Source organism: Myotis nattereri (genome assembly GCF_964212035.1).
Source record: "Myotis nattereri genome assembly, chromosome: 20".
Classification (NCBI taxonomy): domain Eukaryota; kingdom Metazoa; phylum Chordata; class Mammalia; order Chiroptera; family Vespertilionidae; genus Myotis; species Myotis nattereri.
This window is the reverse complement of record NC_138096.1, coordinates 3,669,529-3,681,033: the sequence shown is the minus strand read 5'-3', so window position 1 is coordinate 3,681,033 and position 11,505 is coordinate 3,669,529. Positions and strand designations below refer to the sequence as shown.

The 11,505-nt window shown below is 58.0% G+C and overlaps 1 protein-coding gene across 1 annotated transcript; it reads left to right on the top strand.

The window, feature by feature from the left end:
* Positions 1–244: 244 nt before the first annotated feature.
* Positions 245–11,227, top strand: FAM89A (family with sequence similarity 89 member A; the record flags this gene model as incomplete). Its single annotated transcript, XM_081114323.1, has 2 exons — positions 245–526; positions 10,081–11,227. 2 exons carry the CDS (start codon positions 245–247, stop codon positions 10,351–10,353), a joined length of 555 nt encoding a protein of 184 aa, XP_080970449.1. The 3' UTR covers positions 10,354–11,227.
* Between the last annotated feature and the right edge of the window lie 278 nt (positions 11,228–11,505).

Genomic DNA, 11,505 nt, shown 5'->3' with positions numbered 1-11,505 from the left:
CTAGGGGGCGGGGCCAGGGTAAGGGGCGGGGCTAGGAGTGAGCGGGGCACCGGGAGGAACACGGTGCTGGGCGGATCGGGGGCCCAGGGGGCGGGGCTGGAAGTCAGCGGGGCGGGGGCGGCTCCCGGGGCGCGGGACGGGGCGGGGCGCGGCGGGAAGTGGGTGGGGCGCCGCCGGGAACGGGCGGGCGGGGGATCCTGGACTCGGGCCGCGGCGCGCTGGCGGGCGCGTGGCCTGGCGCGCGATGAGCGGGGCCGGCGGGGCGCGGGAGGCGGCGGGCGCGGCGCGGGGGCTGCGCGTGGACGGGCTGCCCCCGCTGCCCAAGAGCCTGAGCGGGCTGCTGCACTCGGCGGCGGGCGGCGCGGCGGGCGGCTGGCGGCACCTGGAGCGGCTGTACGCGCAGAAGTCGCGCATCCAGGACGAGCTGAGCCGCGGCGGCGCGGGCGGCGGCGGGGCCCGGAGCGCGGCGCTGCCCCCCAAGCCGCCCAACCTGGACGCCGCGCTCGCCCTGCTGCGCAAGGAGATGGTAAGGGGGGCCCCGCGGGCGGCGGGGAGGGAGGCGAGGTCGCGGGACCCGCGCGCTCCGCTCCGGAAGTCCCCGCGCCCACCCGCCCCTCTCTGGATGGGTGGCCCCCGGAGCCGGCCCGGGCAGACGGGCACTGTCCTCTCCACTGCCCCTTTTTCCCTTTTTCTTGCTTGAATGTGTTTTTATTGATATTTTAGAGAAGAAGGGAGAGAGAAACATCACGAGAGAGCTGCCTCCTGCCAAGTCCCCGATCCCCGGGCATGTGCCCCGACCGGGAATCGAACCGACGGCCTCTTGGTTCCTGGGTTGACGCCCAGCGCATGAGCTCACCGGCCGGGCTCCCCTACCTCGTCGACTTGCCCTCTTGTGTGTGCTCACGATTTGGCCCACCGCCCTGTTTTGGGGGGTCCCCCCTTTCCAGGGGCCGCTTTCAGAGACTCGCCGCCCGCCCCAGTCCCGTGGGCTCGGAAACTCCGGCGACTTCCCGAGTCGGGGTCGGCTCCCTGCGCGCCCGGGCGCGGCGGGTGCAGACCCGTGTGCGATGGCGTTTTCCTGCCCCGAGGAGGGCAGCTTTGTCCGAGCGAGTGTAGACCGCGGATTGGAGCAGCCCTGGCCCCCTCCCCCGCTCCCCAGGCGGCGCGTGCAGAGTCCGATTACGGCGGGGGGAGGGGGGTGGGGGGACGGCCGCAGATGGTGGTGGAGGCCAGGCGCCCCCAACCCGCGCGCCCGGCCGGGCAGCTGCGCCCTCGGGTCTGGGGGAAGCGCGCGGGCCTGCGGGTGGTGTCTGGGCTCCGGACAATTGGGCTTCGTTTTGCTCAGCCCTGGGGGAGCGCATGAGGTGTCTGTGAGTAGGACGCACGGTTTAGGTGACGCCAAAAGCAGGACAAGGGCAGGGATTTGGGTGTCGGCGAGCCTTTCTCCAGCCTCGGCCAGGCCAGGCCAGGCTAGATCGGAAACCCGCCTCCTTTCCAACCCTCTTGCTGGCCACGATCCCCTTCCCCGCCGCCCCTGTGTTTAGAATCTGCAGGCCCCTTCCCTCTCCTCTCCCAGGTAGGTACTTAATGTAGGAAATCAAATATATCCGAAGGCTGCTTCTCTCTGTCCCAAGAATAATACATTTTCCAAAACATTTATCACAGGAATCCTTTAACTCTTCATCTAGAGATTGTTGACCGGAAACCCAAGGGATGCATCCTTTTTCTTAAAGGAGCGCATCTGGTCTGAGAACCGAGACTTCATTAAATGTAGACGAGCAAGCAGCCTCCACACCTTTTCATCCATTAGGGACTGCCTTCTCCCCCCCTCGCCTGGGCATGGACGCATTTCCAAGCCGCTCTGAGGAGGTTCTCAAAGCTGCTTACAGAATGACTTTAATTCCCAGCAGTTTCTACTGATGGATCCACGTTCATAGAAACCAGTGCTGGGTTTGAATTCGATAATAAACCTCTGCCTGCTGTGTGCAGAGTCTGAACTTAGGCCCTCGGAGGGTACATGTGGGGGTGAGATAGGAAGGCCCCCCTCCCCCCCTCCCCTCTGCGGGATCAGAGACAGGAAGCCCTCGGGGCCACTCCTGTTTGTCTGCTCCCTGCTTTGTAAACATGCTCTGAAGTCTGATTGTGGCGGCTGGGGAGTCAGAGAGCCCTGCTGGGAAGTCATTTTCCAGGTTCCCTGGGGGGTGGGGTGGGGGATCAGGATCCAGTACAGCCCAACCTTGTCACTGTGCCTCAGGCCAGGGCTCTAAGTCCCTTTGAAGCACAAGGAAAATAAACAGCGCTGTAGGCCTGTCTGCCTGTCTGATATTTGGCTGAGATGGTAGGTCTGTCTGTCTGTCTGTCTGTCTGATAGTTGGCTGAGATAAAGAGAAGAGGGGGCTTTAGAAACAAGCCTCCAGGTCTTTGAAAGTCCCTGTGGTGTTTTGGGTTTTTTTTAAGAGATTTGCTAACTTGGGGCTGAGGGTGGCTGAGCAGTCACCTCAGGCCTGGGCTCCCTTTGCAGGAGGGGAGGGGCTTGCGAGATAAGAACAGAATTATTTGCAGAATAGTGTGTTGATCTATTTCATCTGAGGGCCTGAGGTCCCATCTGTGTCAAGGGATGCAGCTAGAATTCATGGCAGAATGTGATGAGTCCCCCCTCTACCCCCCCTTTTTTTTTTTTAGCCCTGGCCGGATTGCTCAGTGGGTAGCGCGTCAGCCTTCAGAGTGAAGGGTCCCAGATTCGATTCTGGTCAAGGGCGCGTACTTGGGTGGCAGGCTCCATCCATCCCTGACCCTGGTCGGGGCGTGTGCGGGAAGCCACCAGTGGATGTTTCTCTCTCTGTCTCTCCCCCTCCCTTCCACTCTCTCTAAAAATCCATGGAGAAATGTCCTCTGGCGACAGGCTTTTCACACGGGAAAGGCCATGGCAGCAAGCAGGAACGGATTGTTCCCCCCCTTCCCCACCCCGGGAACAGCATGGGGAGGCACGTGAGCCCCAGAGGCGCTGGGACCTGGGCCAAGGTTGGCTCAGCCTCACATAGCCCGGGAGGTGTTGAAGCAGGAGATGGCACGGAGTTGGGGTTTGACGGCAGGTGTAGGAGGGAGCGAGCGCGAGATGCCGCAGGTGTGCACGGAGGAGGTGAGAGCCTCCAGCCGGTGGGGGACCCGTGAACATGGGACAAGAACCTGACGGGAGACCCTTCGCTGAAGCAGACTCTGCAGGCATGGCTGATTCAATATTCAGAGTCGGGGAGGGTGATGAAAAGGAATCAGAGGTGACGTCGGCTTTTTATGGAAAGTGCAGCGAAGCAAAGCAATTCAAGACTGCTCACCGTCCTAGCGCCTAGAGAGGATCCTGTCAGTATTTTGGGGTGCCTCCTGGGTAAGCACAATGTCAGTGCTGTCTGGGCCTCATCTGGTAACTTCTCCAGGTGATAGACACTCAAAGTCTATTTTATAGTTGTTTTTTTTTTTTAATGTCTTTTATGTGTTTTTTTTTTATTGATTTCAGAGAGGAGAGGAGAGGGAGAGAGAGAGATAGAAACATTAATGACGAGGGAGAATCATTGATGGGCTGCCTCCTGCACAGCCCTTACTGGGGATCGAGCCCACAGCCTGGGCACGTGCCCTTGACTGGAATCGAACCTGGGACCCTTCAGTCCGTAGGCCAACACTCTATCCGCTGAGCTAAACCAGCTAGGGCTATAGTTGTTTTTTTAATATATGTTTTTATTGATTTCAGTGAGGGTGAGAGAGACAGAAACATCAATGAAGAGGGAGAATCCTGGAATGGCTGCCTCCTGCACGCCCCACACTGGGGATCAAGCCTGCAACCCGGGCCTGTGCCAGGACCTCCTGGTTCATAGGTTGATGCTCAACCACTGAGCCACACAGGCCAGGCTCGACTGTAGACTTTAGAGGCCCGGTGGGCAGGGATGCCCTGGGTGGGCTTGGGGAGAAGGCCACAGCCTGGTGCACCTCACTCCCAGTGGAAGCTTTGCCCTTTCACTCCTGGGAGGCCCTCCTATCTCCACGGAGACAGCAGACCCCGGTGTGAAAGTGAAATTGCTCAGGGCCCCGTGCAGGAAAGCCGGCCGACAGACCACGGACCCATGCACAGGAAACCAGCCCCGGGCCTGGCGGCGTCAGATCCTCGCCCCGCTCGCCCCACTTCCTCCTCCGGAGCCCCGGCCTCCTAGGCACCCCATTCCTTGCCCACATGTTCCAGATGTTTCCAGGTGATAAGCAGGCAGGGCTCTCGGGTTGCTCCTTCTCTCCTGCGGCTCATTCCTTCACGGGCAGTGAACACAGGTGTTTATTCTCCCCCCAAGAACCTTGGAGACGGAAAACCCCGTGGTCTTCCTTGGGGTTCCACAGGCATTTTTAAGATGGGCGGCCTCTCCGGTTTTTTTAAGATATATATTTATTGATTTCAGAGAGGAAGGAAGAGGGAGAGAGAGACAAACATCCATAATCAGCTGCCTCCTGCACCCTCCTTGCTGGGGATCGAGCCCTGACCAGGAATCGAGCCCTGACCTGGAATCGAACCCGGGACCCTTCAGTCCGTAGGCCGACACTCTGTCCATTCCCACGGAGCCAAACCGGCGAGGGCGTCTTTTCAGTTTTTACGAGGACTTTCTGTTCACTCCTTGACTGGCCCTCAGAGCTGGGCGCTGGCCTAGTTTTGCAGGCATGAGCATCCTGTCTTGAAGGATCGGCGAGGCAGGGCTGTCCCCGACTGGGGTCAGGGTGGAGAAGGGAGCGCCTCTGTTCTGTCCTCTGACCAGGGTGACTCCAGGGGGTGGGTGACCCCTGCGGACACCGGGGCCCCAGCCCGGAGAGGCCCGGCTGCAGAAGATTGCAGAAATGCGTGTGTTTTATGAGGTTGTTGACTGTACTCAGAATTGGAGGTAACACAGCCACGTTCCGAAACGTTAAAGCGAAATGACAGGCTATTTAACATCCCTTATAAAAACCACAGGTTTGCAAATGAAAACAATGAGGTGTCATGTAACGGGCCAGCAAAGATTTAAAAGAATGAGCATGCCCGGCCGGTGTGGCTCAGTGGTTGAGCGTCGACCTATGAACCAGGAGGTCACGGTTGGTTCAATTCCCGGTCAGGGCACAGGCCCGGGTTGCGAGGGCTCGATCCCCAGTAGGGGGTGTGCAGGGGCAGCCAGTCAATGACTCTCTCTCATCATTGATGTTTCTCTCTCTCCCTCTCCCTTCCTCTCTGAAATCAATAAACATTAAAAAAAGAAAAAAAAGAAAACCCAACTCGGACCTCCTAGCCAGAGGCATTTCTGGGGGGTGCAGAGGTGGGGTGAGCTTCGGGTCTGGCTTAATCTGGGGGTGCAGGCGTGCAGCCTGGTCTCTTTCCTGCCTGTGGGTGACCATTGCTCTTCACAGTCGAGTCCTCAGCTTGGCGACACTGAGGCACTGGCAGGAGGTGAAGCTGGTCGCGTAGCACCAGCACATTTCGGCCCAGAGGCGGGGAAAGTCGTGCAGGAGACGGAACCACCACCCACAGGGGAGCTGGGAGGCCTGCTTCTCCTTTTCTAAATAGTATGCGGGTCAGAGTCCTTCTGTCAACACATCTTTTATTCGGAAATCAGGTTACCGTCTGTTAGGTCACCGCTTGCTTCCATTCCGGCCCTGTTGATCCTCGCGAGACAACTCGATTAGATTTGGGGCATTCACCACGTCAAGTCTAAGACGCACTCGCAAGCGTCCTTAAGTGCTGACTCACGCGTTGCCTTGCAGACAGATCACGTCACGGGTCCTCCTGTTGTCAGTGAACACACATTCATAGCAGAACGTCTAGAAGTCTCAGGAAAAGCCCCCCATAAAAGCCACCTGTGACCTCAGCTGCTTGCTCTGCCGCGGCTGGCAGTGTGGTCTGTGCGGGCAGCACGGGCTGGCAAGAGGGCACTGGGTGGAGGGAGTCCTGCAGGCCTGGCCCAGCGCCCGCTCTGCCATGGCCACAACCCCTCAGAGCTTCAGTCCCTCACCCTAACAGTCCACGCCTGCCCCCCAGAAACAAGGGCATCCATCACAAATGTGTGTACAGCCCAGACTGTCCTCTCTACAACCAGTCCCTCGAGGGGAGCTAGTGAGCTGGTTAAAAGCTGGGCAGTATTTTTAAAAATATATTGTTATGGCTTGCAGAGAGGAAGGGGGAGAGGAGAGAGAGAGATAGTAACATCAATGATGAGAGAGAGTCATTGATGGGCTGCCTCCTGCACGACCCCTACTGGGGATGGAGCCCGAAACCCGGGCATGTGTCCTGACCGGGAATTGAACCAACTGTGACCTCCTGGTTCATAGGTCGGTGCTCAACCACTGGGCCACACTGGCCGGGCCCAACTTTTATTTTTAGTTTCTTCAGTAAAACAGACTTTTTCTTTTAGTACAATTTTTATTGCTAAAAATTACCCGAAAGTTTTTCGGGATACTTCATTGTGAGTAAACGAAACTTTAACTTTGAAGGTCCCTTTCATCTTCTGAACCTTGTTTCTTTTTTTTTTTTAAGTATATTTATTGATTTTTTACAGAGAAGAAGGGAGAGGAATAGAGAGTTAGAAACATCGATGGGAGAGAAACATCGATCAGCTGACTCCTGCACACCCCCCAATGGGAATGTGCCCGCAACCAAGGTACATGCCCTTGACCGGAATCGAACCTGGGACCTTTCAGTCCGCAGGCCGACACGCTATCCACTGAGCCAAGCCGGTTAGGGCTGAGCCTTGTTTCTTCGTGGTCACGTTTCTGTTGTCACTTTATGAATGCTAGAAACAACTCCCTCCCCGATGACACCCTCCAAAGTCATTCAGAAGCCGGGTGACCCGAAACGCCACTGGGAGCCCTGCCCTGTCTGAGGCGAGTCTGTGCAGCCGCCTATTGTGAATAGTGGAAGCCGTTCGGAGGGTCGGGCTGGGCCGCCTGGTGGATGTCGGGGCTGGTGAACACCTGTGTGTGCGGGCGGGTGCAGGGCGCTCTGTGGGAAAGACAAGGAAACATCAGGAGGGAAGCAGGCAGCCTGGACGGACGGACGGAGGGAGGGAGGCAGGATGTTGGCCTTCCCAGCACTGGGCATGAGCAGGCTGTTCTTGTCTCGAAGGTCTAGAATAGATCTAGAACGAGGAGCAAATCACAGGGTCTGAGAATTCTGGGTTTTTCTTCCACGAGCCTATCTGAATTTTTTCAAGGTGTGCTTTCAAAAAAAAAAATTTTTTTTTTCTGCCCTAGCTGGGTTGGCTCAGTGGATAGAGCGTTGGTCCATGGACGGAAGGGTCCTGGGTTTGATTCCGGTCAAGGGCAAGTCCCTCTGTTGCAGGCTCCGCCCCGGCCTTGGTCCAGGCGCGTGGGGGAGGCAGCCAATCGATGTCTCTCTCACATGGATGTGTCTCTCTGTCTCTTCGCCTCCCTTCCACGCTCTCTAAAAATCAGGGGGAAAATATCCTCGGGTGAGGATTAACCAAACAAACAAACATACAAGAAAAACAAAGGAGTTATTTCCTGAATCCAGCTGTGAATTAGATCAGCCGGCCTCCAGGGACGTGTGGGGACGTGTGGGGACTACAGGCTCCCTGTGCTAGTAGATTGGGGACAGTGGTGGGAGTTAGTGGATGCCCGCTCCCCCCCCCCGCCCCCCTCCGCCCGCCACACACTTTTTCCTGAAAGGACGAGGAATCCTTTCTTGTGCAGGATGTTAGCCTGTCCTGAAGCAGGACCCTGCAGTTTAGTGCTGATGGGTGGTCCTCCTGTCCCCTTCCCACGGCCCCCCTCCCCCCGCCCCCGTCTTGCCCCTGGCCCCGCGCCCTTCAGCGTAGAGGCCGATGCTGGGCCCGCCTGCTGGAGGCTTTCCCAGCACACACGCCTCCCACCTGCACTTGGGAGGGACCTGGTTTTGTGTCTTCTGCTCCCATCTGTCAAAAGGTGTTTTTTCTTTTCAATATATTTCTATTGATTTCAGAGAGGAAGGGAGAGAGAGAGAAACATCAATGAGGAGAGGGAATCATGGATCGGCCGCCTCCTGCAGGCCCCACACTGGGGATGGAGCCCGCAACCCGGGCATGTGCTCTGAGTGGGAATCTAACCGTGACCTCTTGGTTCATGGGTCGACGCTCAACCACTGAGCCACACCGGGCGGGCAGGAAGGAGGCTTTGAGACGTGTGGTAGGGACAAGTGGGGGACAGTCCAGGTGTGTGTGTGTGGGAGGGGTGCTCAGCCTGACCCACTGCACGAGGTGCAGTTATGGGACAACAGGTTACAGAATGCCACCTCGGGATTCCCAGCTTCCCTCTGGAAAATTCACGGGCGAGTGTCTAAACACCCACAGCCGAGGCCGGCGAGTCCTGGCTGGGAGGCTAGGTTTGTCCCTGCAGCTACTCACCTCGTGTCCTAGCTCTGCAGGAGGGTTTCCGGGAAATGGAAGGAAGTTTAGTGCCTGGAGAAGCAGGGACGCTGGGCTGTGGGCGTGGAGTGCGTGTGTGTGTGTGTGTGTGTGTGTGTTCGAGGCCCTGCTCAGTCCGCCTGCAGGCTTGGCATCTGCTGGGTTGGGTGGTAGGTGTGAGCCAGGCTAGGCCAGCGCTCCGCCCGGTGACGGGCAGCCTGTGAGTCAGCGGCGGCTGCAGGCAGCGGGGACAGGCAGGTTCTCTCTCCAGCCCGGTCAGTCTCTTCCCAGACTGGGGACACCCTGGCAATTGGCACCTAAAGGGAAAAGCCTGGGGAGTCAGAGCCTCTGAAACCCGGCGAGGGCTGCAGAGCCGTGAGTCCAGGCCTGGGAAGGTGACGGTCAGCGTGGGCCGATGGCATGAACCGCGCCCCCCCCCCCCCTCTTCTGTCTTGTCCACCGTTCATTCCTAGCCGGGAACTGTCTTGGGATCCCCCAGGTGACCTACTGGCAACCGAGTGACTCAGGAGAGAGAGCTTCCAGATGAATATTTTCTATGACTTTTAAAATATATATATTTTTTGTTGATTTTTTTTAGAGGGAGGGAGGGAGGGGGTGAGAGAGAGAGACATCAGTTGCTTCCCGAATGCATCCCAGCCATGGATCAAACATCCAACCCCAAACCTGGGTATGTGCCCTGATTGGGCATCGAACCGGCGACCTTTTGGTGTACGTGACGATGCTCCGGCCAATGGATCCACACCAGCCAGGGCTTGTGTGACTTTTTGAGCAGATATTGGTGTGACTCTGGGAGGGTGTGACTTACGTTATCAAAGTTTATGTTCTTTGTCATCAATCCTAGACAGGACAGGCTGAGTCATCGTGTTCACACCCGGACACTGGAGAGGGAGGATGACTCTGGGAAGCTGGAGAGAGTCCAGAGGGCAGGGCTGGACGGGAACAGACCGGAACGCCCTCTTGAACAGCCCGAGGGCCTGAGGGTATTCGCTGGAGAGGACGGATGCTTTTTCTCAAGGGGAAGCCGGGTAGAAAATTATTTCAAATTATTTAAAAGGTGTTTAAGAAAGTAGGTTTGTATGTGCAATGGTTACACTGGCATGGCTCAGTGGTTGAGCGTCGCTATGAACCAGGAGGTCATGGTTTGATTCCCGGTCAGGGCACATGCCCAGGTTGCGGGCTTGATCCCAGTGGGGGGCGTGCAGGAGGCAGCCGATCCACGATTCTCTCCCCTCCTTGATGTTTCTCTCTCTCTCTCCCTCCCTCTCCCTTCCTCTCTGTACTGCCCCAGGGAGCTGACAGTGACTGTCGCAGGGGCTTCTCTGATCATAGCAAGAGGTCAGGACACACTGTCTCTGCTTCCGCATCCAGAGTGAAGCTGGCGGGGCCACCGGCCCGTGCAGTGCAGGGCGTGCCGGCTGAATTCCACAGGCGTGACCCTTCCCTGCCTCACGGAGTCAAGTGTGAGGCGTGAAGTGTGAGGCGTGGGCATCACACAGTTCCGGTGTCTCGACCCTGGCCATGCCGGCGCTGCTCTGAGCCGTCGGTGCGGGAGGGAGGCGTGTGCTGGCCGAGCAGGCCCAGACGCGGGGCTGAGGTTCCCCTGACGTGAGCCTCCAGAACTGACGTCTCCTTTCTCCCCCTCCCTCCCGCCCCGTCTCCCAAGGTCGGCCTCCGACAGCTGGACATGTCCTTGCTCTGCCAGCTGTACAGCCTCTACGAGTCCATCCAGGAATACAAGGGGACGTGCCAGGCGGCCTCCAGCCCCGACGGCACCTACGCCCTGGAGAACGGCTTCTTCGAGGAGGAGGAGGAGTTCTTCCAGGATCCCAGCTCGCTCCTTGACGGGAGGCAGCGGGGCCCGCCCAGGGACCCGAGGGACCCGGCCCTGCCCTCAGGGACCCTCTCCGGCAGCGACTGGATTCTGGAGTCCATCTAAGACGGTCTCTGGAGGGACCCGCCCGTCCTGGGCCCAGGGCCAGCATTTTGCTTCTCTGGCAAGGAGGCACCTCTGCTCCTGCCTGCATTGCGGGTGGTCCCCAGGCACCTGGGACCAGTGGCCAGTTCCATAGGCAGGGACACCTGGTGGCCGTCGGTGTTGATGATGGGGTTTCTGCTCAGGTGGTTAGGGGGTGCCCGGCGGCATCCTTGACACCCGGGGACGGGCCACTCCTGCCAGGACTCGGAGTGAGAATGTGACGGAGGGTCCCAGCGAAGACGCTCACGGTGTTTCCTGCGAGAGGACTCCGAGGCGGGGAGGCCTGACAGCTGGGAGATGGTCCGCGCCCTCCGTCGCGGGGCTTGTGGGGTTCGCCGGTGAGCGATGTATCGGAACTGACACTTCACGGCGCCCTTCCTTCCTTCCCGGCCTCTTTGGCAGCCTCTTCGGCTGTTTTGGGAGCTTCTGAGCCTCTTGGCGGAGCTTTATTTCTCTGTCGGCTGTGTCACTGACCATCCGGGTGACTCAGTGACAGCTCATTACTGACAAAGCAAGCATGGCAGGTCACACCGGCCGCTGCATTCTCTTGTGGAAATTCGTCTCGCTCTGTGTCCATCAGCTGCGGGGGGAAGGAGGAGGACGGGAGGGTCTGCCAATGGGGGGGAACTGGGCTCCTGTCTCGTGTCATGTGCTGTCGGGGGGCGGGCAGATGTTTCTGTTTGGAAAGATCCTGGATGTTCACTGGGATGTGAGAAAGCGGACCTCCCCCCCCGCCTTCACTCAGAACAGAGATCACCTCGAGCCTTAATCTATTTATTCAAAGCCTCTATGAACACGTTACACTTTGTAGATTAAAATGATAAAATACGTTGAACTCTGTCTGTGGTTGCGTCTTATTTTGACCTGAAATCAGAATCCACTTTCCTGGCTGGAGTGCACTGAATCTAATCAGAAACGGGGAGGAAATGACAGTCTGTTTTCTTGCCACGAAGAGTTTGAAAGCAGCTCTGCTCCCCCGTCGGCTGCTTCTCGGACATGTGTGTCCACAGTGGATCGTTCGCAGGGAGGTCTCAGGGCTGCTCGGCCTTTTTTTGTTTTGTTTTTTTTTGGTTCATCCTCACCCGAGGATGTTTTTCCATTGTTTTTAGAGAG